The sequence below is a fragment of the Triplophysa dalaica genome, chromosome 21, assembly GCF_015846415.1.
Source record: "Triplophysa dalaica isolate WHDGS20190420 chromosome 21, ASM1584641v1, whole genome shotgun sequence".
Classification (NCBI taxonomy): Eukaryota; Metazoa; Chordata; class Actinopteri; order Cypriniformes; family Nemacheilidae; genus Triplophysa; species Triplophysa dalaica.
In genome coordinates this window covers 12,715,118-12,739,103 of record NC_079562.1, presented here as the reverse complement: position 1 = coordinate 12,739,103, position 23,986 = coordinate 12,715,118, and the positions used below count along the sequence as shown (strand labels likewise).

The following is a 23,986-nucleotide window of genomic DNA, read 5'->3' as shown; positions in this document are numbered from 1 at the left end:
TTGTACTGTAAAATTACAGTAAAATACTGGCAGCTGGGTTGCCAGCCACATACTGTATTTTTACAGAATACCATAACCAGATAAAAATATATATTTTTTACAGGGAAAACATTATACTTTGAACTTGAAACTAGAAACTAGAAACCAACAACATTCTCTGGGTTTTAAAACATTTATTTTAAAAGCAACTTAACACTTTACACTTTATAATATATTAATCTTGTTAACCTTTAACAAATGTAAAAAAAATCCAGAAATTGAAAGTGCTAGAAAGAGTAAAAAAAGAAAAATAGAACAGCAAATTGGCTGAAATCCCAGTTGTATTTTTATGAATGGAGTTAACGATGCAGTATTTACTTTGAATATACCTGCTGACAGGATCTAAACAAAGTTCCATTCAAAGTCTGCAAGTTTTTGCAGAAGTGAGGAAACTGGTGGGCTTACAGTGTTGTTCTTTCTTTGCACAATTTGGCCGGTTTTCTTTGAAGTAACTTCTCTTTTTTTTGCTTTCGATCCCCGTTCAGGATTGATGTCAACAAAGCATCTAAAATGCAGAAAAGAAAAAAGAATCAAATTAAATATTTGACAGAGAGAGAGAGAGAGAGAGAGAGGTCTGTTTCAACGACTATTCACCCATCTTATTAACAATAAAATCCCCTCATCAGGTATGAATCAGGGCCCACCAGAGTATCAGTTGAAACACAGCCATAAACCCTGAGCGCACACATTGCTGAATCCAGTCCATATTTGTGACTTAATTTATATAATTTTACAAAATTTCAACCTAAATGGTGCTTTTCACGATGACCTTGAGCCAATAGTTGTTGAGCTACTGTTCGATCAAGGGAAAAAAGGCTTCTGGGGGGGTGTTTGGCTCAATGTAATGGTGAATGACCCTAGGTTGATTTTACTCTGAACCATCCCTTTAAATACTCTAATTTTACTAAAGCCTGGGCCTGGCTTAAGCTAAGCCCTGTCTGCACTGCAAAAAATGCCTCTCTTTTTGTCTGATTTCCAGTCCACATATCTAAAAAATCTTAAATCAAGATGCATTTACTAGATACGTAAAATTAGATTAGATATTATGTCTTGTGTATTTATTAATCCAAATTAAGTAATTATTTTTTTTGGACTGGAAACAAGACGAAAGCAGTGTGTTTGTCAGTGTGTGAAACCAGGTCCATATTGTTTTTCCCAGTAGTCAGCTGTACAAAATGTTTATATAAAAAGATGAAGTTCTTAACAAATACTGTCCAGACAAGGTTAGTGTCAATTCAGTCTAAAATATATGAATGGCAAATATGCTAATTACTTACCTATGAACAAACTCAAGGGTGCATGCTGCCTCTTCCTGGTACTGTAAATTGAAATTATAGAAGGAGGCAAACAGCGCTGCCAGGCCGGTGATGAAGGTGGGCTGTGCTCCTTCACACACAACTTGACCCTCCAAACTCAACATCCAGCGCTGGTTGCTCAGAGATTGACCTGTAATAAAATAAAAAACAGAATAAAAAAGTATTAATAAAAAAAAATTGTGGGTTCTATGTAGTTGTCTTTTCATAATTCTACATAACTGATAAAAGAACTCTGAAACACCATTCACATGATACACCATTTCAATTTTCCTTAGTAGTGTTTTTTGTTAGGGTTCATCAATACAGTAATGAAAACGGAATTTGGAACATGACTATGGATTTTCATGTGCTGGCAAAATGCTGACAATGATTCAAAAGAATAATCGCAGAACTGACACAATGGCATTTTTGCACGTGGACTGGACATAGCACTTACTTTAGCACTGGATTGTCATGTCATCAGATTGTAAAACCTGAAACGAAAAAAACATGTTAATAAAAAGCAGATTATCCAAATGACATTGTAAATTTTGTCTATATGTGGTTGTTACTTGGTAAAGAGGTGGGACAAGTGATTTTTATTTTCGGGGTAAATATAAATATATATATAAAAGCAGGTCATGCAACTAAAATGGTATGATGTGAAATATCGAAGTTAATTTACTTGGTAAAGAGGTGGAGTGTTTTTTTTTTCGCGGTAGAAAACCATGTTTGCAAAATCAAACTAATCGTGTAAACGATACTTGGTTAAGAGGTGGAACGAGTGATTTTTAATGTCGAGGTATTTATAAATATATATAAAAGCTAGTCATGCAACTGAAAAGGTATGCTGCGTATGTGAAACATCGAAGTTTAGTTGTTACTTGGTAAAGAGCTGGAGTGTTTTTTTTTCGCGGTACAAAACCACGTGCGCAAAATCAAACTATTCGTGTAAACAATGTAGAAATCCGAACGCAATAAATAAATAAAAATAGATTGGCTTACCGTATCGATCAGTTGAACACTCTTCTCAAAATGTAAAATCCACTTTTGCTCACAGACGCATGACAGATTCTTCCTCCTGTCTTCATGAAGTTCATGTGACGTTAACAGTTTCTGCTGCGTCACACAGGCAACTCATATTTGAAAGACGCTAACAAAAGCTTTCATGAAACGAAGCTCACGCGAAAAAAAGCTAAGAAAAGCTAACACGAAACGAAGCTCACACGAACCAAAGCTCACAAAAGCCTAAAGATTAATTACAAATTCACAAAAACTCTGAAATATAGATCAAAGGAATAAATATTCGTCAGACCCGCTGGCACATCAAGTTTTCCTGAACTGTCTCATCTGAATTGAGCGCGAAAAATATCAATCCCACAATGCAATGCATTTACAGTATGATTCTGTATTACGAATTTAGCGGGATGAAAACAGAAATGTGCTGTATATTTACAGCTGTTCTGTAAAAGATACAGCTTAATACTGTATTATGGAAATACAGTACAATTCTGTACGAAATTCGCTGTAAATTTACAGCAAAGGGTTACAGTGTGCTGAATACAAAAGTTGAACGAAAATGGAAGAGCAAAAAATGCCTTTGCTACTTCAGCATTTATTATTTTTACTTTATGTTAATTTCGGTAGTTTTAACCTAATTTTAGATTTGTCCATATGCACAAGCAAATCAACACTCATCTTTTTAAGTTTATTTTTGCTTGTTTTTTACTGTCTCCCGAAAGTTGAATTAACTTTTATTATTTGTCTATTAAAAAAGACAAACCAATTGGATTAAAAAGTAAACATTCAAAGGGCTCATGCGCAGGCCAGAAGGGCATTTTTGTAGCAGGTCTGCATTTATTACCTTTGTTTTACATTAATATTTAATCAGTTATCAAAACTATGCATTATTTGAAAGCTATAAAAAAACCAACATTCATGTTCTGAACTTTTTTTGCGATCAAAATAAATAATAAATTTGTTCAAAAATGAATACGTAAATAAATAAATAAAAATGTATTTAAATATTTCCAATTAAAGGTGTATGCTGTATGTTTACAAAAACATTTGAACATTTAAATACATTTTTATTTAAAATTGTGTATATTTGTAATGTTACAGTATTATTCGCCACATGGTTATCACACTATAAATTTATATGATCTTTTTTACCTTTCGGCTATGCAGATATTCGAGTGTGAAGAACTTGTGTATGCTTGTAAAGCAGATTTTCTCTATTGAGAGGGGTTTATGGAGAGATTAAACTGTCTGTTACAGACCTGGAGAACTGCACGTTGGGCTGAAAGAGGAGTTGATGTTGCTTAAGAAAACATGTGAATAGATCACCCACCATTTCATTTGGCACATCTTTTCCTCTATCAATCTGTTGCCACAATACATTTATCACACAAGCAATTCTCATAATTCAAAATCAATTCACTTTTTATTTAGGATCTGTGCATGTTGCTAGAGCAGCAAAGCGCCTCTGTGAACATGCATGGCTCAGTCAGACCCTGACAAAAAGCTGTTGAGAGATCAATACAAAACAATTATTGAGAAATTAAAACTAGGAAGGCTAAAAAAACATACCAAAGCAAGGCAAGCCAGTAGGGCAAGTTAATTTCTTTCCACGGAACATTATTTTTGAAGCTGTGTGAGGAGAGGCGAGACTTATCTGGAAACTATTAAATAGATACCAGCTGTTTAAAAGTATGTTTTAAAACAAAACATAACAACGTTCTTCTTTGTAAGTGACACTCCTAAGAGTTTTTCTCATTCCTTCTATTATGGCCCCGAGCGTGAGAGCTTATTTGTTTATTGTTTATATAGTATTGTAGGCCTCCTGTAAGAGAATATTAAGGGGCTCTGAATGTTTCTCAAGTGTAGCCACACACAGAACACAATAGGTCAAACACATACAATTAGAAGCACGTCCACAATTTATTTTTCTAATGTAAAGTTTATCACCCATTGCAGTTTATCGTCCTCTTATTCAATCGAAAGATATCGTTCTTCACCATGATGTCATGTACTTTACCTCAATGTACTTTATGAACTGAATAAATCTCAGTTGACTGTACTGATACTGTGTAGAACATCCCGTCAAGGGAAAATCTTTATGTGCATAAATGTAATGATCCAGAGGAAGATATGGTCTCCTCACTGACAATAAAATGAAAAGCAGTGCGTCACAGTGTGTCTCCAGATTTTTTGAATCAATAAAACATTTTTAAACCGTGTTAACACAATTGATTTGAACTTTTATAAGATGTTTAACAAAAACAATTAGTTACATGTGCTGGCCCTTGTTCATTTCTGCAAACCAAAGTCTGAGTGTGTTGTTTCTCTTTAATAGCCATTTAAGTGCTTTTTTTTGATAATTTATTGAATTTCCCAGGACCATTTACTGTCATGACTGACGTCTGTAAGCCGGTGGTACTTATCTGATATTATTGATAAACACTCTTTTTACCTCAGAAATTAAATATAAAAGGAACTGCACATGGTGTTGGATAACAAATCTGCAAACCTGGTGTTGGAGCTTGTTCTGGCTTGTGACTATTCAGGTAATGTTTTTTTATCAAAAAATATTTTTTAACACATTACTGTGCGTAAGATAAGGGTCACATATACATTCATAAACTCATGATATAGAATGTAGAACACAAATGTATGGTTTGGAATAATGTTTTAAATGAAATTGTAAATAAAATTAAAATAAGAGCTGTAAAAGGATTCATCGTTAATGGCATCCAAAATAAAAGTTTGTGTTTACATAATATTTGTTTGTGTACTATGCGTATTAATTTTGTATTTATAAAACCATACACATACATGCATATATTTAAGAAAAGTTTCACATAAAATTTTCAACATTTAAACTATTTGTCAATTTTAATTATTGGTTAAATTATATGTTTATAATTAAATATAAACATCTTAATATTTCCTAATACACATCTATGTGATCGTATATACAAAATAAACATGTACAGTACACAGACATATATTATGTAAACACAAACTTTTATTCTGGATGCGATTAATCAAGATTAATCGTTTGACAGCCTTAATCAAAATAGTATTGAGTGTTGTTACTCTTTACGTAGAATTTGTAAAGATGTACTTTTTAGGCACTTTTTACAATTTTTAGAGGCTTTAAAAAGTGTTGCAGGAATTCCCGTGCAGGCCCATGCTGAGCTCTTATTGGCTACGTCTTCATTTTTCAGTCAAAGTCATCCACTTCAAAAACATTTTTAGTTTATTCTAGTTTTGTAATGAAAATAAAATGATTATACATTTAAATTTACAAAACGAATCAGATTTTAAACTCTTTCTCCGTCAATGAGGAGCTATCTCAATTAACAACTTCCTAAACAAAAGATTTTACAGCAATTCTGCTTTTATGCAGTAAGTAACGCTGTTACCCACCTTTTAAACAGTAAAACATAAATGGATCCAAAACCAGTAAATACTATGTGTATATTTGTATCATCGTTCTAAAAATGCTGGAGGGTAAAGAGTTGAGCATGACTGTGTGCTTTCATATATAAAGGTTTATAAGTAAGATCCGAAATTTCACTCAAATGACACTAAACCTACAACCAGTCGTGTGTGTTATATCCTAAAACTGTGGTCAAGTTATTTGTAAACATTTATTAAAAAAAACTAACAGTTAACTATGCCTTTAAACAATTGCAGAATGATGGCCAGATGTATTGCATTGGCAGTAACAGTGATGCTGGTGGTGGCGTGTGTGGCCTCTCCTCTCTCTGAAGACACTCCAGTGAGCACCAATGAGTCCACACCACAGGCTGACCGCACAATACCTGAGACACGTGTGAGACGGTCACCTCTACCTGAGGATCAGCGAGAGCTCATATCCCGGCAGATTTTGCAGGCACTGTCAGGTATGATTCTATAAAGATACCTCATCTGTATCTGTGAGAGACATGATTACATTCTTGCTGTTCCTCTTTGACAGAGATCGTTCAGAGAGAGGACTGCATTACAGATTATCAAGGCTGGGTGGATTTTGGGCGCCGGAGTACAGACTAAAAATGTCATTGTGCTTTCAGATTTGACGTGATTGTGGCAATATTAAAGATATCAAGGTTATATTTTCACATGTTCTTTACATTACATAGGATGATGTCATGTAGAAAACAGAGAATCACAAATTCATAGACTGGTTCACAAATAATCATCTCTGTCATTAAATTATGTCTGAATGCAAGTCCTGTCCTTGTGTCAATTTTAACATTTACGCATTTATAAAAGGGAGAATTGATTTACACACATAACAGACAAGAGAAAATAAGAACATTCACAAAAAATAGTGAATTTTTTATTCCCACGTAACACAGTGTTTAAGTGTCCAGGTTTATTTACATACAGTGAGTTTCAAGGGAATTATTATAATGTGGAACAAGTGAAAGGCTTTGTGAAAATACAATTGCTCAAGCTTGAAATGTGTTTATCAATTCTTTACATATTCTACAAGTGTGACAGTTGTGGTTTACCACTACTTATTATATTTTAAATATATTCATTTCAATATTAACTTATTTTAACATATTTAATCTACGATTCTGGATAAGAAGCGCCCTCAACAGACAACACTGAATACCTCATTTTCATCTCACCTCCTTCAAGTACAAACTCTTGATAAAACAGCAGTCCCATAGATGTTGGCTGAAGATGAATGTATATATAATCAAATCACGTGTTTGTGTCTCAGCCTCTGCATCAATGTTTATTCACTTAATGTATTTTTGCATCCCCGATTCGGACAAATCAATCATAAATGTACTGGTGAATATGTGTCATGCATTTTACATACATTTGAGTAAATGTGCATTTACTACAACAGATGTTCTTGAATTTAAACACATTTAAAAGAAAAACCGGACTGGACTGTAAAATGTTTCCCAAACAAGAGTTTGTTGTTTTAACGGTGTACGCGTTGCACATACACTACATAACCTCACATAATGTACCATGCATTCTCTGGGAATAAAAGAAGATTTGAACGTTCAGAAAAGTGCTGCTTTCCACCAACATTTCTCAGGAAACACACTTTTCTGATGCTTGGTGGGTAGCAAGCAAAACAGAAGTCAGATATAGTGCGTTTTTCTATAGTGTTGCTACAAAACAACATTTTCCACATATTAAAACACAGTGATTCCAAGAAAGATGGGGACAGATTCTCTACAAGAGAGGACATGTTTAAAAAATGTACAGCAATCCCCTTCTGAAGAGACAAACTATGAATACAATTGTACAAAAAAACTTTATGGTTCAGTCTATATTGTTTACTTAAACCAGTGCCACAAACATTAAATAAAACATCATCCCTAAAGATGCAAACAACTGGATATGTTTTTCAGTCAATATGGCTTTAAACAATGCTCCAAAATAAATGGGAATAAATCAGCTGCGTGCCAAAATGAAGATGATGTGCAGAATGCCTCTTTAATGCTCTGTGAGCTTCACGTGTGACTGTTATTTGAGTCCGGCATCTCTTTCCTTCTAAAATCCACAAAGCCTCGTGCAACCACTTTATAGAGGCCCAGACTTCTGAGTTTTTCCACAAGATTGAGGCTGAAAATGCTCTGAAGCGTCTGCTCTCGGTTTCTTTGTTCAGTACTACCAAAGTCTGAGGTTGTGGTGTGAGCGGCCAGGGCTTTCTGAGTGAGAGGAGAGATGGGTCGGGTGGAAGCTGAGATCCCGTGATCTGAAACCAGCTGCAGCAGACCGAGGGATGAAGGGTTGGCAGATGGGTGGATGTGCGCTGGGGACCTAGAGACCTGCTGGAGGCCTGATGAAGTCAACATGTGCTCACAGCTCCCACAAGCGGACGCACTGCGGGGCCGAACGCTGGGGAAAAAGGGAAAGACTCCACGTGAGACCCTAGCAAAAACAGATCAAGCATGTTTGGTATGAAATGGATATTATAATGCTTTCAATTAAATTAAAGATGATAATGACACAGGTTTCACAGGCATTTAATAATAGTGTTAAGTAAATAACATGCACAGTGTAGTGTTAGTATATTAATGTTTTAGTTTTTATTAAACATTGTATTTGACAAGCAGTGTGTTATACATTACAATATCATTTTATATAATGGCACTCCACTCACACCTAAACCTACAGTTGGCTTCAAACGTCTCAGACCATATTGAGATCTGATCTTCAAATTCTATTTTGATAAAAAAGAAAATAAATTAATAAATTAAATATAGATTATTAAAATGGAAATTAAAAACCATTTCATTTTTTTACATGAAATAGTTTTGATTTCAAACTATTGGCTGATATGTACAGTAGTCTGAGACTTTTGAACCTTACATACAATCATGCTCATCATTATTGGCACCCTTGGTATATATGAGCAAAGAAGACTGTAATAATAAATCTGTATAGTTTCTCCTTTTGATCTCATTTAAAAAATCTACAATATTCCAACATTTTATTGAAGCAAAACAATTTGAAGTGGGGAGAATATCACATTTAGAAAAAAATATTTTGGCCACAATTATTGGCACCCTTATATTTAATTAACCCCGCAACCTTAATCTAAAAGAAAATCAGCTCTGAGTGTTTTCTTTTCAGTCTGATGAGGTTTGAGATTCCATTGAGAGTCATCTAAATCCATTCCTACTTAAAGAATTTCTCCAGATCCTTCAAATGTTGGTCCTCCCTCTTCTTCAGTTCATATCACCCATTTTCTATAGGGTTCGGGTCAGGGAACTTGATTTTGTGTTCAGTGACCCATTTTCTATTGATGTTTATTTTGAAATAAACTGATGGAAGATCTAACTACGACCCATTAGAATATTTCTAGCAGAGGAAGTCAGGTTTTGGTTTTTTTACTTGTTGGTATTTGATATAAAACATGATGACATGTATCTGAACAAAATGTCCAGAACATTCCATTCCATTCCATTTTCTACCGCTTATCCGAACTACCTCGGGTCACGGGGAGCCTGCGCCTATCTCAGGAGTCATCAGGCATCAAGGCAGGATACACCCTGGATGGAGTGCCAACCCATCGCAGGGCACACACACTCACTCATTCACTCACGCACTCACACCCTACGGACAATTTTTTTCCAGAGATGCCAATCAACCTACCATGCACGTCTTTGGACCAGGGGAGGAAACCGGAGTACCCGGAGGAAACCCCCGAGGCACGGGGAGAACATGCAAACTCCACACACACAAGTCGGAAGCGGGAATCGAACCCCCAACCCTGGAGGTGTGAGGCGAACGTGCTAACCACTAACATTGTTTTAACAACAATGTTAAAATATTTTTATTAAATGCTTTCTGACCTCAAAATTCAACTGATTACTGCAATTTTCCATCTGTGCTCTTTGAAGAGTCTTTGGCAACTCAAATTCTTCTCCTAGTTGTGCATTGAGACAATATAGACGCACATCCTGTTTCAAGCTGATTTTCAACATCTCCAGTCCATTTAAACTTCTTGATCATTGCCCTGATGTTGGAAACGACATTGTTTATTGTTTTAACTCTTTCCTTAAAGCTATTTTACATTTTGTGTAGCTCAACAGAACTATATAGCACATCAGAACTATATTCTTTGGTTTTATCCATTGGGATAAATGATTAGGGAGGGTTGGGCTTTGTGTTACTAATATTTATTCTCCTGTGCATCAAGAAGTCATAACTGGACAACGTCATGTTTCTAGTCACCTTGGTGTGCTAAGAAAATGTAAATATCAATGGGAATATACTTGGGAGGTATTTTACTCATAAGAATTTCTAGGGGTGCCAGTAATTGTGGCCAGGGTGTATTACAAAAAGAAAAAAAAATCTCAATGTGACATTCCCCCTACTTCAAATTGTCTTTAATGAAATGTTGGAATATTGTTTATTTTTTCAATAAAAGACCAAAAAGAAAAACAATGCACATTTATTTTTACAGCCTTCTTTGCTCATATTTACCAAGGATGCCAATAATGGTGAGCAGGACTGTATGTACAGGAGAGAAGACTGAATGAATAACAAAAAATCTTGATAAAATGTTTTATGTTCATGAGAAAGGAATAAAGCCCAAGGTTAGAAAACGAAGTGAGTTAGATTTCCGAAGTTTATGGTTCTGAAATGATCCTGGTATTTTTTTAAATCATGCCTGACACTTCTTACGTTATGAAAGATGATATTATAACTGTACAAAGAGCCGGTTCCAACGTTTCCTGTTATACAGGGAGGAAGGGACAATAAACATAAAAGAATAGGAAAATTAGGCTGGGGTATATAGATGAAAATGTGGAAGAATTTCTTACTAAACAGTCTGGTTTTCTAGTATCTAAAAATTCTTAATACATTTGGATAATACATAGATTTACCTGACAAGGAAGGTGACCTAAGATATTTGGTCTTGTTTTATGCAAGAAAACATAATAATTAAGAAATATTATGTGTAAAACAAGCAAAAAAAATGGTGTAAGAAAATAATCTTAATTTAGGTTTTTAAGAAAAAGGTAAAAGTAAATTCAAGAATTGTTTTACCTCATTGGCAAATGGGAACTATCTATAAAACAAGACTTAATATCTTGAATCACATTTCTTGTCAAGTAATGTATCACAGTGTTTTATTTTTATGAAATTGTCATTTAAAGCCAGCAAGCCATTTTAATGAATGAATGACAGTTCCGAAACAGATATTATGAGAACGAGTGATTTCCTCACGTCTTACCTGTTTGAGAAGGAGGACAGGAGAACAGAGGGATGAAGGATCTGACAGCTACTGGTGGGGTGTGTGGGACAGTTGTGAGGGATGTTAGGTCCGGATGAAGTGACTGCGTGATGTGAGGAAACACACAAACTCATACTAAACTTCAACTACTGTATGCATCAACTATGCACCTACAGTCTCTATAGCTCTACAATAAAAGCAAGGAGGGTTTAAACAATGATAATAGCCACGAACATGAAGCAATGAATAAAAACATTCAAGTCAAATACTAACTGTTCAGAAAAAAATCCTGTTTAGAAACGTTAAGAAAAAAAACTTGATTAATAACGTGTTGATGCAGGTGAACGCCTCTTACCAACAGTGCCATGAAGGAGGTTTGGGAATTTGGATGGATCCGGCTCATCCTCCTCCAGGTCATTGAGGCTGTAGACATGCTGAAGATCTATGTCCAGCTCTCTGAAGTCTTTGGTGAGGACGCCGGGCCGTGCCTGAAGGATGCCTCCAAGATTGGGCTTCGCAAGTTGTTGCCATTGGTGCAGAGTGACTGAACCTGCAGACAACGGCAAGAAAACAAACTCAAACATTCCTCTTAGAAAACAAATGTGACTGAATTTAAAAGTGCCTCTTGGAAAACAATAGATTCTTTATAATCTCTGTCTGCTCACCCTCCAGCGGCTTAACTATCTGCAGACGTTCAGGCAGGTACGAGCGGGAGGATCCTGTTCCAGACGAGTGTGTAGAGCTACCAGAGTAATTGGTTCCTGTGGAAATGACGCTGTCATTGGGCGTCAGGAATCCACTGGATCCACCTCCACTGCTTTTGCTCTGCAGGGCGCGAAGTTTCCTCTCTCTCTCCACCTCGAAGAACGGCCGCTCTGACGTGTGGCTCTCCTGTCGCTCTGACAGAGACCGCAGCGCTGCCTCTAAATCCTGCCCGCCCGGTGTCCCAGGCTCGCCCAAACGCTTTAAGTCCTGCAATCTGTGTTGAAACATTGTTTTTTGTTCATAATCATTGTTGTAGAGTGTAAAACACATATATATGTACAATATATATTACAGACAACACTGACCCATGATCCTCTGTGTGTTTCAGAGGAGAGTGTTTATCTTCTAGGTGGACACTGGCAGAGTCTGATTCGTAATAACTGATACGCGGCGTACTGATTCGACTCGAGCGCAATGATGCAGGACTCGAACCCGGGACCATAGGAGACTGGCTTTGAGAACGCAGCCGAGTCACCTGATTGGCTACTTTCACAGTCTCAAACACACGCAATGGGTGATTCCTGTTACAGAAAATTCATGGTCATTTGCGTTAACCAAGTGTTGCATATAGATAATAAACAAAGTAAGGTGTACTGAGTTCGTGACTTACTTGTATTCAGTGGGTGCCGGGCTGTCGAGGCCTTTCCGGAAGGTTCCTTCGATCTCAGCTGCAAGTGAGTCCATCGGGAAGATGGCAGCAAGGGTGCTGTAACGCTGCACTGTGCTGTTAGGAAGACTCTTATTACGCAGGTTCTTTAGATCTTCCCTCGCTTCATGTAACATATCATCACATTCAGAGTTTCTCTCCTGCAGGTCCTTCAGCTGCCACCAGAGGGAGACAAAGTTTTGTCAATGATATTAAAACAACATTTCGACACATTAGCGTGACTTTATAATTTGAAGTGAGGATCTTACCTCTGTTTTAAGCTGTGACTGTATTTCTCGTGAGGCGTTCAGATGTTGGGTCAGCTCCTCGTTCTCAGAGGTGAGCTGAAGGAAAAAGGTTCATTATAAAGAAATGAGCCACATCTTCTACAATTTTTAAAGTGTGTGGTGTTTGTGCATGTGTGGTGTGTGTCTAACCCCTTTGCAGCGCTGTTCCAGGTCGACAATCTGTCCCAGAAGAACACTAATCTCCTCTTGTTGTCTTAAAGAATCTTCCACCCTTCGTGCCAACTCTTCAGACAGTGATACAACCTGCTTATTCACAGACGCTGGCGAGAGAGTCGAAAAGTAACAGGAAATGTTAGTATGTTATGGAGAAAATGTTGATATCAAATGTGATATTGAATGATGAGCTGGGCATTTTACTCACAGAGCTCATCCACACACACCATCATAAGCCGCTGTTCTTGTTCCTCGTAATTGTTAGTCTCAAATGTTATCTCATCAGCCTGAAAGATAAATTATAGATAAGTAAACACTAATATGTGACTTAGTACTGATTGTTACCGACCAGTTGGTTCGATTTTTTGTATATATTGTGATAGTGGGTCTTATTTTCTAACATGCATCTGTGATTAATATTTTCACCCAGAAATAATGAATGAATAAATTAATTTCCACATTTGTTAAATTGGGAATTATGCACACATGTGCAAAAATCACTGAATCCTCATGACCTTAGAAAAATGTTGATATGTATACATATTATTAAGATAAATTAATAACTATTAACTACAAGTTATTTTTACTTCACCTCTGACCGCAATTTGAAGTTCTCGTCCTCCAAACCCTTGAGTTTCTGTTGCAGAAAGTCATAATTGACATAGCTGCTGAGACATGTTGATGAATCACCCCGTATCTGTATATCTTTTCGAAGTCTGAAAAAAGAGTAAGAAACTAGTATCACAGAATCAAGTCCTTGATAACTCTCTAGTGTGTTTGGGTGTGTTTGCTACACTTACACTGATTCTGTGGCATGCTCGAGATCTTCAGTGCTGGCATAAAAGTGCAGGAGATCATCTCTCATAGAGAGCTCATGACGCAGCTGTGCTACCTGTAAGAACAGATCCAGAATCAGTTTTAAAATTTACACAGGAAAAAAACAGTGTCAACATCTGTAACATCATTCTGTAGAAAACAGACATAAAATGCTATATAAAATAGTAATCTTATAGTAAAGACCAGCATTTTAAATTGCATGCTGTATAGGGAGAGAATGCAGGACACATGCTCTATTTGATTGTTTATTTATCACGACAACCAAGTAGTAATTGAATGACCTCTTCCTGGGCAATTTCCAGCTGTTCGTCCAGTAGTTTGTTGCGTTCAGTCAGTTCCTTATTTTGATTGAGCAGCGATTGGCCAATCCGGGCTGCCAGTTCCAGATCCCTCTCTTTCTGCAGAGAAACACCATCATGTGTGTGAGTTGTATAATGCCATGAGTGGAAGAACAAAGGCATAATTTACATCACCAACTAACATGTGCGAGATTGTCTCTCACCTCCTCAAGCAAGTGTGTAACTGCCTCGATATCATAATATGTCTTTGTGATCTGACCAACTCTCTCTGAGCACAGCACTGCAGAGGAAAAGAAGAGTGGAGACAACAGTGTTAACCATGAGATACAGTAGACAACAGGGTTGTCTGTGAGAGACAGTTCAGCAGAGACAACAGTGTTGACTGTGAGTTCCAGTAGAGACAATAGGGTTGAAAACGAGATACAGTATAGACAACAGGGTTGAAAACGAGATTACAGTATAGACAACAGGGTTGACTGTAAGATACAGTGGAGACAACAGGGTTGACTGTGAGATACAGTGGAGACAACAGGGTTGACTGTGAGATACAGTGGAGACAACTGGGTTGACTGTGAGATACAGTGGAGACAACTGGGTTGACTGTGAGATACAGTGGAGACGACAGGGTTGACTGTGAGATACAGTGGAGACGACAGGGTTGACTGTGAGATACAGTGGCGACAACAGGGTTGACTGTGAGATACAGTAGAGACAACTAAGTTAACAGTGAGATAAAGTAGAGAAAACAGGGTTGAGATTGAGGAAAAGATGTGACAAAAGGGTTTACTATGAGATACGGTTGAGACAACAGGGTTCACTATAAGTACAGTAGAGACAACAAGTTGAGAGCAAGATACAGAGGAGACAAAAAGGGTTACTATGAGATACGGTAAAGACAACAGGGTTGACTATGAGGTACAGTAGAGACAACTAAGTTAACAGTGAGATAAAGTAGAGAAAACAGGGTTGAGATTGAGGAAAAGATGTGACAAAAGGGTTTACTATGAGATACGGTTGAGACAACAGGGTTCACTATAAGTACAGTAGAGACAACAAGTTGAGAGCAAGATACAGAGGAGACAAAAAGGGTTACTATGAGATACGGTAAAGACAACAGGCTTGACTATGAGGTACAGTAGAGACAACAAGTTGAGAGCAAGATACAGATAAGACAAAAGGGTGACTATGAGATACGGTAGAGACAACAGGGTTGACTATGAGATACTGTAGAGACAACAAGGTTGACAGTGAGATACAGTAGAGACGAAAGGGTTGACTGTGAGATACAGTAGAGACAACAAAGTTGATAGTTAGATACAGGAGAGACAAAAGGGGTTGACTGTGAGATACAGTAGAGACAACAGGGGTTGACTGTGAGATACAGTAGAGACAACAGGGTTGACTGTGAGATACAGTAGAGACAACAGGGGTTGACTGTGAGATACAGTAGAGACAACAGGGTTGACTGTGAGATAAAGTAGAGACAACAGGGTTGACTCTGAGATACAGTAGAGAAAAACAAGGTTAACAGTGAGATACACTAGAGACAACAAAGTTGATAGTTAGATACAGTAGAGACAATAAGGGTTGACTGCGAGATACAGTAGAGACAACAGAGGAAAAGAAGTAGAGACAACAAGGTTGACAGTGAGATAAGGTAGAGACAACAGTGGTTGACTGTGAGATACAGTAGAGACAACAACGTTGACAGTGAGATACAGTAGTGACCACAGGGTTGAAAACTTTTTTGACAACAGCAAAAGGCTTAATGATACAAGTATGACAGTGAAAAAACATCTTCAATAAGTATGGAGGAATGTATGTTCAGTATATTTAAAATAAGTATGGGTTCATATGATAGATTGTCTATGCATTCAAGAACACGCCTTCTCATCAGCCTGATCCTCATTAAGAGTTAAATCTCTCAGTCTCAGCCCTACTCATAAAAAGTGATCTTTCCTGTAGCTCAGTGGTAAGAGCATGGTGCTAACAACACCAAGATTGTGGGTCCGATCCCAGGGGATTGCACATACGAAGATCCAAAATGTATAGGATAATTTAATGTAAGTCACTTTGGATAAAAGCATCTGCCAAATGCATAAATGTAAATTCCAATCAGCTCTGCATTTACAAACATCTCCCGAAGGAGTAGTCCCATCATGATCCAGGACAGTACTGCTTTTACAATTTAACAGTATAATTAAAATACTAGATAATATATCTTATATCATCAAGATTAATTGGGATGCTGCATTTATTCCATGTATTTCCCAGAAATGTAAGTATAATTAAATAACAATAATTATCATACAAAAATTACTGAGTTTAAAATCACTGAAGAATTCTGCTGCTTTCGTATATCTACCACTTGTATTTTCACCTGGTGTCTTTCCCTGAGGCATAATCAAAGCTCGGCAGGAATGAGGGGGGTTTGACTTTGCTAAAATAAGCTTGACAGAGATTCATAGCACTGCAGCTTGACACAGCAGACTCCACATTCATGAAAGATTTAACCTTCAACACTAACTCTGAAATGTACTAGAGAAAAAAAGAGAACAAATCAATACAAAGGCAAAAAAGATCTTCCCTTCAGGTTAGAAAACAGCAGGTAATGTGACATGCAGGTACAAGTTAAATGCACATACAGGCTTTGACAGCTGCAATCATTTATATGTAAGAGGAAAATTAAGTTTACGGTTGCTATCTGCCGAGTTTAATATGCTTACTACAACAGCAACATTTAAAAAATACAGAGATAGAGAAAATAGTGTATCAATGTTGAGGGAATGTCACACAACCAGTCCATGTTGGTATCTTATTATAGTTTTATTGAACGCACTACCTTTGACGTCTATGCTTTATACAGTATCTCACAGAAGTGAGTACACCCCTCTCATTTTTATAAATATTTGATTGAATCGTTTCATTGGCAACACTGAAGAAATGACACTTTGCTTCAATGTAAAGTAGTGAGCGTACAGCTTGTATAACAGTTTAAAATCGCTGTCCCCTCAAAGTAACTCAACACATTATTAATGTCTATACTGCTGGCAACAAAAGTGAGCACACCCCTAAGTGAAACTGTCCAAATTGGGCCCAAAGTGTCAATATTTTGTGTGGCCATCATTATTTTCCAGCACTGCCTTAACCTTCTCGGGCATGGAGTTCACCAGAGCTTCACAGGTTGCCACTGGAGTCCTCTTCCACCCCTCCAAGATGACATCACAGAGCCGGTGTCCTTGCGCTCCTCCACCTTCCGTTTGAGGATGCCCAACAGATGCTCAATAGGGTTTAGGTCTGGAGACATGCTTAGCCAGTCCATCACCTTTACCATCTGCTTCTTTTGAGTTCGTTATCAAGTCGGAATAGCGCCCTGTGGCCCAGTCTCTGAAGGGAGGGGATCATGCTCTGCTTCAGTATGTCAAAGTACATGTTGCCTTTCATGGTTCCCTTAATGAACTGTAGCTCCCCAGTGCCGGCAGCACTCATACAGAACCAGACCTTGACGCTCCCACCACCATGCTTGACTGTAGGCAAGACAAACTTGTCTTTGTACTCCTCACCTGGTTGCAGCCACACACGGTTGACACCATCTGAACCAAATAAGTTTATCTCGGTCTCATCAGACCACAGGACATGGATCCAGTAATCTATCTTCAGCAAACTGTTTGCAGGCTTAATTGTGGATCATCTTTAGAAGAGGCTTCCTTCAAGTAACCAGTATGAGCGAGTGAGAGTGTTAACACCCAATTTAACACACCTGCTCCCCATTCACACCTGAGACCTTGTGACACTAAAGAATCTCATGACACCGGGGAGAGAAAATGGTTAATTGGGCCCAATTTGGACCTTTTCACTTAGGGGTGTACTCACTTTTGTTGCCAGCGGTTGTGTTGGGTTATTTCGAGGGACAGCAACGGTTTAGACAGTCATACAAGAGTACACTCACTACTTTACATTGTGGTAAAGTTACATGTCTTCAGTGTTGTCACATGAAAAGATATAATACATATTTACAAAAATGTTCTCACTTCTGGGGTGTACTCACTTCTGTGAGATACTGTATAAAGCATAGGCGTCAAAGGGTGTGCATCCAATCAAACAATAATAAGATACCAACATGGACTGGTTGTGTGACATTCCTTCAACATCAATATTATTTTCAAGACAACACGACACTATAAGAAAAATTACAAACACAGACAAGCTAAACAGATGTTAAAAAACTATTTAAGAGGTGAAGTATTGACTGATATTAAAGATAATAATATAATGTCTTCTTAAATGATAATGTCACATTAATACTTAAGCATATTTTTAAGCTTAGTCCTACAGTTTAATATATTTCTTATTATCTTGTTTAGCTTTAGGGACTTTTTGTGTGGATTCTGTCAGCAAGTGTACAGTGATGTGGTTGTAAGTCATCTGTCTGTTCTTCACATGTCCTGGCCCATGGCCGAGTCTGCTAAATCTGCTCAACACACCTGAAAGGAGTTTATTTTTCCACTGGGATTTACGTCACTGACTGAATTAAGGACATAGAGATAGTAAGACAGAACATAACCCACACTACAAGCTCCATTGATCTTCTGTCTTCAGGATAAGTGACAAGACAGATTAAAGTGATTTACAGAATTAAGGGCCACCCTACATCATTCAATACATCAAGCCAGAAAAGCCCAAGTGCACGTTTAAATTTAATGTTTAGCTTCAATGCTATTTAAAAATATAGTAATCAAGTAATAAAAAGAGACATTTTAAGACCTTCTAAAAGTTTTAACCCTTACCTTAGCACATAAAGGTTAATGAATGTGAGATGTTATTATGTATAATGTAAATGAAGGTGCGGGTAAATCTAGCACACATCAAACAAAGGTTATCTGCGATCTATCCAAAACATTTCACACACGTGTCGCACGTTCCATGTATTCACAAGGTTAAAACTTTTATCTCTCAATCAAAAACCTAATAGTTTACCAAACTGTCACTATTATGTCATTTGTCACTTTTATTTCATCACATATCAGTTCACTGTTGTAACTTAACATTGCGCAATTTCTCAAAGTATGCAGCTTTGCTGCCAGTGAATTTTTGTCATGCACTATAAAACTGAAACATGCACACAGTAAACAGATATTGAAGCTGTGTGTGTGTGTGTGTGTGTGTGTGTGAAACACACAATGTGTTCTGCACATGAGGCTGCACATGAATATCACTGCAGTGTTTATGACCTTCATCTCCCTAACTCTTCCCTCTTGGTTGCTCCACCATCCCAAAACTACTCAGCATCAGTTACCTTGTACCAGCTCTCTGCACAATCCGTTATTGTCGGGTGCATCTTCCTCCTCAGTTTCGTCATCGTCCTCATCATGACTTGTGCTGCTATCTCTCTCGCTCTCGTCCATGCCTGAAGTGCTCCAGATCTCTACATTCCCTTCCTCCATTTCTGCACCTCAGCTCTACTGCGGTCCCCTCTGTGAGATGCAGTCTGTCCGTATCTCTCTCTCTTTTCCTCTCAGTCTGCTGTGTGTGCTCAGCTAATTTTTGACACCGGGATCTACGTCCGTCTGTCAAAGTCTTGCTGAAATGCACTAATGCACAAGCGCCTGTGTGTTCTCAGTGCTGAAGTTGTTATTGAATCTGTTGAAGTGCATGTGTGTCACTGCTGCTGGTGACTGATGGCAGCTCAGACTCACCTGGCTGCACTGAGCCACAGGAGGAGCTCAACTGTGTGAGGAGGCCAGCCAAGGACAACTTGAGGGTATATGTGCTATATATCCAAGATTTTGTTTTTTTTTGTGATATGGAGACTTGGGGTTTTGGATCTTGTTGGGATTATTATGAGGGAATTTATTTCATTTGATATTAAAAAGCCAGTGATGTTGTGCAGATAAAACACCCCCCCGTGCATAGAGAATATGGTATGATCCAGATAAATGTCATAATACTGCTGCACTGAGACACTCCCACACTCACAACAACACATGTCCATGTGTGAATCTTACTGTCAAATGTTTTAGCCCGTAACATCTTTTGCTGAATAAAAGTGTGGAGTAAATTCCATTAAAAGAATATGAGACAATAATATTTGGCTCAATTAACTTTTAAAAAATATACAACACCGTAAATATTTCTTAATAAAATATAGCATTAAAATATAGCTGTATGTATGGGTATTTGACAAATAAAGTGCATGTGTCCTATGACAGCCAAAAAAAATGCTATTTTATAACTAAATGCTTTTATTTAATATAAAACAAATATTACCTACAATTTTTTTCCAGATTTTTGCTGTTGCACCATTGGACACATGGTACGGTTTATTTTTCAACAACCCATATATGCATACATATAAAAAAATATAAACGGTTCATTTTTAAAAACAGATCACTCTGTTTTTAAAAAATGTTCAAAAATCATGTTTTTATTTTGGATTCCACGTAATATCAATTTACAGCAGGAAGGTTCTGTTTTTGCGAATAAACTCTTCATATATTTTCAAATTTTCATCACATATTCCGTTACTCTAAAAAGTTGCCAATTCTGAAAGGGCTCTATCAAATATTAATTTACATTCATAAAATAATTTTAACCAGAAATTTAGTGGTCTGCAAATCTTGTCATCGCATGAAATGGTATTAAAATCTGATCTGAAACCACACATTTAGAGCTTGAAACGAAAAACAGAAAATGAGGAAACTTCACCAACATCAAAATTACACAGATCTAAATGATCCAAATATCCCAAATTTTCTACAAATATATTCTAGCCCATTCTGAAGGGGTATATGGACTGAGGGACATGAAATTAAAATCTGTCCAAATTTTCTACCTGCCACCTATCTACAAATTTCATATTTCATATAAACCTGGTGCAGCAGTGATGATGGTAGAAATATAAATAAAAATAATTACTGACATACTTAAACTAAATTTATGTCAGTTGATAGTAATCAAAACATAAACCAATAACCAAAATAATAATTAGACAGTTAAGAAAAAAGCAGAAAAGTAATATAATACCAAAATCTTTCGAAGACTTAAAAACAAGCAGCGTAATCCAAACTATGTATAGTTATTCAAACAAAGACATAACAGCTGTGTTTAGAAATCGTCACTGCCGGTCTAAGAACATCTCACCTTGCCAAATGGATTACAACAAAATTAGCAGCAACCTAAACCAAGTTAGACAGACCAGACAAAGGTCAGTCTGTTTCCTTCCTCCCACTTAAAAATGTATGAAATAAACAAAGAATTAATTAAATCGAGTTAACTTTAAGATTTTAACTTGCATTTGCATACAGCATGATGCCTACAGTCGAACATATGAACACTATTAATGTATGTTACATCTCTAAATCAAGTTTTTTTTTTGTAATTCTCCTCAATCTAAAAGACCTCCTCTTAGAGACTGCACAGACACAATTCAACCAACTATCAACTATGTTCCTGATCCAAAAACGTCTACTGAAGTGACCTAAATGTAGCCGAACAGATAACGCAGTGCTCGTCTAACATCAAGGTGTCTGAAACGGGGTGGAGGCAGACTGCCAGGCCTGAGAACAGCAGAATGTCTGTTTATACTTAAGCAGTAAGCTGCTAATCCTCTTGATGGCATTTGCATCTGTGCGCAACAAGGAAGGGAAGTGGATGGGATTACAGCAACGCCCTGATTTCCTGCTGGGGCTGGGCATCTATCCCAGTAGTCAACAGTGGCACTAGAGCCTTTAGTAACTGGTTCAGTGAGGTCACATACTGAATCAAAGAGATACACCATCTCCTAACACTCCCATTAGTATAGATATGAATAATAAAACATGAGTGTCATCATGGCAAATGATGAGGTTGTTGGGAGTTTAATGTTTCAAGCGCGGGTTTATATTGCAAATTCAATTTCAATGAGAGAGCTACAGGTACACTATAATCATGTGTACTGTAAATTGCTTCGGATGAAATACAGCTGCTATATGACGGGTAGCTCATAAGCCACATGCACTTTAAAAAAGCACCATCACAGATTAGAGTGGTCAGTGGTTGGGGAGCATTGGGTTTATGAGACCCCTCAAAATAACAAAAATGTAAACGTTAAAGGGATACTTCACCCAAAAATGAAAATTTTGTCATCATTTACTCAAATTAAAGTTGTTCCAAATCTGTATATATTTCTTTGATCTCATTAACCGAGAAAGATATTTGGATGAAAGTTTATAACCAGACAGATCTTGCCCCCCATTGACTCCCATAGTACACAAAAGAAGATATTCTGAAGAATTTGGCGACCATTGTGTTCTTTCCTACTATGGTAGTCAATGGGAAGCCAAATCTGTTTTGTTATAAGCATTCTTTAAATATCTTTCTCTGTGTTCATCAGAACAAAGACATTTATACAGATTTGGAACAACTCGAAGGTGAGTAAATGATGACATAATTTAAATTTTTGGGTGAAATGTCCTTTGATTAAAAATGAAAGTCACATTTTTTGACAACCCACCCCTTACTCCAGACCTTGCAGCCTTAACTGCTGTAAAACACCTAGAACGGATAGTTCAGCCGAATTCTTCGTCATTACAAACCTGTATTTTCTTTCTTCTACAGAACACAAAAGAACGTATTTTGAAGAATGTTGGTAACCGAAAAATATTGTACCCCATCAACTTCCATTGTATGAACACAAAACCATTGAGACATTTCTCAAAATATCTTATTTTGTGTTCCACAGACTATGGTGAATAAATTATGAATTTATATTTGCTTTTTTTGTATGTGTCTGGTTCGTCTTGACAGGGTTTAACTGACATGTCACAGATTCATATTAATAAATGATCTACATGAGATGAATGTGTGTTCACTTCACTCACAGAAGTACTTGAAAGTCTCGTCGATCTGCCCGTGTGTAAGTCCGAGAGCGGCCTCTGGTGGCAGCAGGGGTGTGTGCAGCCAGTCATCGTGCTTGTACCCATACACATGGTCTGCCCGCAGAGTGTATTTGGGCAACTTCTCTGTCAGCAAGCTGACAATCTCCACCTCTGGCAAATCCACACTGGAGCACAGATCTGCGTGTGTAATGAACAGAAAAAGAAGCATTAAGTTTGAGTACTCGAATCACATTAGCTGACCTTACAAGAATTAATGAAAAGTATTGAGTTACCTAATGCAAATGGATGTGTAACATAATTTAGATGCTTGAAAACATACATTCATGCAATCAAACGACACACATATAATTATTGTTAATATGTGTTTATTTATGCCGCAATAGAGGTCGAAGGATTATGTGAAATACTAGTCTAGGCATCTTCACAGTAATAATATCACAGAAACTGGTGAAATTAAATTCATAAGGTTAAAAGTATAGTTCGTCTGATTTATGAGAATGATGTGAAATTGCCACAAAGCTGAATATTCTGAATTAGTAGCTTATTTAAGTAACAGCAGATACTCTTTGTTTCTCTTATAGAAAAAAACCCACTTTATCTAACTTCCTTAGATATTCTCCCACCTTTCCTGCCTTTGTCAGTTAAACAGGTGACAAAACAAACTCATATCATTGAACAAAAGGCAATCCAAAACAATGGTAGTATAGGCGAAGTCTACGTGTGAACATTGATACCACATTGATCAACACTATTTTAGACCCATTTGCTTTAGGGAAAATGAAAAAAAAAACACTTAAGATGGCAAATTGTAAACTGACATCCCAAAATTAGCTTTAAAATTGATTATATTAATTAGGTATTGAGTTTGTAAGGATTTTATGGATATTCTGTACACCCAGCATTTACAAAATCTGTAGTATTGACTATAGTAACATGTAGTTATTGTACCCGTGAGTGTTGAGGCATCATGGAAGCTCTGTGTGTGCAAAGGACCCTCCCTCAGGTTCCCAGGAGTGAGGCAGGGCTCCTGAGCGAGGGTCT

The 23,986-nt window shown here is 37.2% G+C and overlaps 2 protein-coding genes and 1 long non-coding RNA gene across 8 annotated transcripts; 1 reads left to right on the top strand and 2 right to left on the bottom strand.

The window, feature by feature from the left end:
* Nucleotides 1-257: 257 nt before the first annotated feature.
* On the bottom strand, nucleotides 258-2,629 carry LOC130410727 (uncharacterized). Its single transcript, XR_008905037.1, has 4 exons — nucleotides 2,340-2,629; nucleotides 1,792-1,828; nucleotides 1,317-1,485; nucleotides 258-544 (listed from the first exon to the last, which is right to left on the bottom strand). It is a non-coding gene; the product is annotated as an uncharacterized LOC130410727 (long non-coding RNA).
* A 2,246-nt stretch (nucleotides 2,630-4,875) lies between these two features.
* Nucleotides 4,876-6,445, top strand: LOC130410606 (gastrin/cholecystokinin-like peptide). Its single transcript, XM_056735375.1, has 3 exons — nucleotides 4,876-4,900; nucleotides 6,036-6,244; nucleotides 6,319-6,445. Exons 2-3 carry the CDS (start codon nucleotides 6,037-6,039, stop codon nucleotides 6,390-6,392), a joined length of 282 nt encoding a protein of 93 aa, XP_056591353.1. The 5' UTR covers nucleotides 4,876-4,900; nucleotide 6,036; the 3' UTR covers nucleotides 6,393-6,445.
* Nucleotides 6,446-6,654: 209 nt separating this feature from the next.
* hap1 (huntingtin associated protein 1) lies at nucleotides 6,655-20,958 on the bottom strand. Of its 6 annotated transcripts, none has more exons than XM_056735027.1 (15): nucleotides 19,366-20,953; nucleotides 14,273-14,349; nucleotides 14,052-14,168; nucleotides 13,734-13,825; nucleotides 13,526-13,649; nucleotides 13,142-13,220; nucleotides 12,910-13,040; nucleotides 12,742-12,816; nucleotides 12,437-12,648; nucleotides 12,132-12,347; nucleotides 11,727-12,040; nucleotides 11,417-11,611; nucleotides 11,062-11,164; nucleotides 10,509-10,558; nucleotides 8,074-8,213 (listed from the first exon to the last, which is right to left on the bottom strand). In XM_056735027.1, exons 1-14 carry the CDS (start codon nucleotides 19,511-19,513, stop codon nucleotides 10,525-10,527), a joined length of 1,917 nt encoding a protein of 638 aa, XP_056591005.1. In that variant the 5' UTR covers nucleotides 19,514-20,953; the 3' UTR covers nucleotides 8,074-8,213; nucleotides 10,509-10,524. The 6 variants fall into 6 exon arrangements, with proteins under 6 accessions (XP_056591003.1, XP_056591004.1, XP_056591007.1 ...); XM_056735028.1 differs by having other exon boundaries at nucleotides 8,107-8,246; nucleotides 19,366-20,954; XM_056735025.1 differs by lacking the exon at nucleotides 10,509-10,558 and having other exon boundaries at nucleotides 6,655-8,246; nucleotides 19,366-20,951.
* Between the last annotated feature and the right edge of the window lie 3,028 nt (nucleotides 20,959-23,986).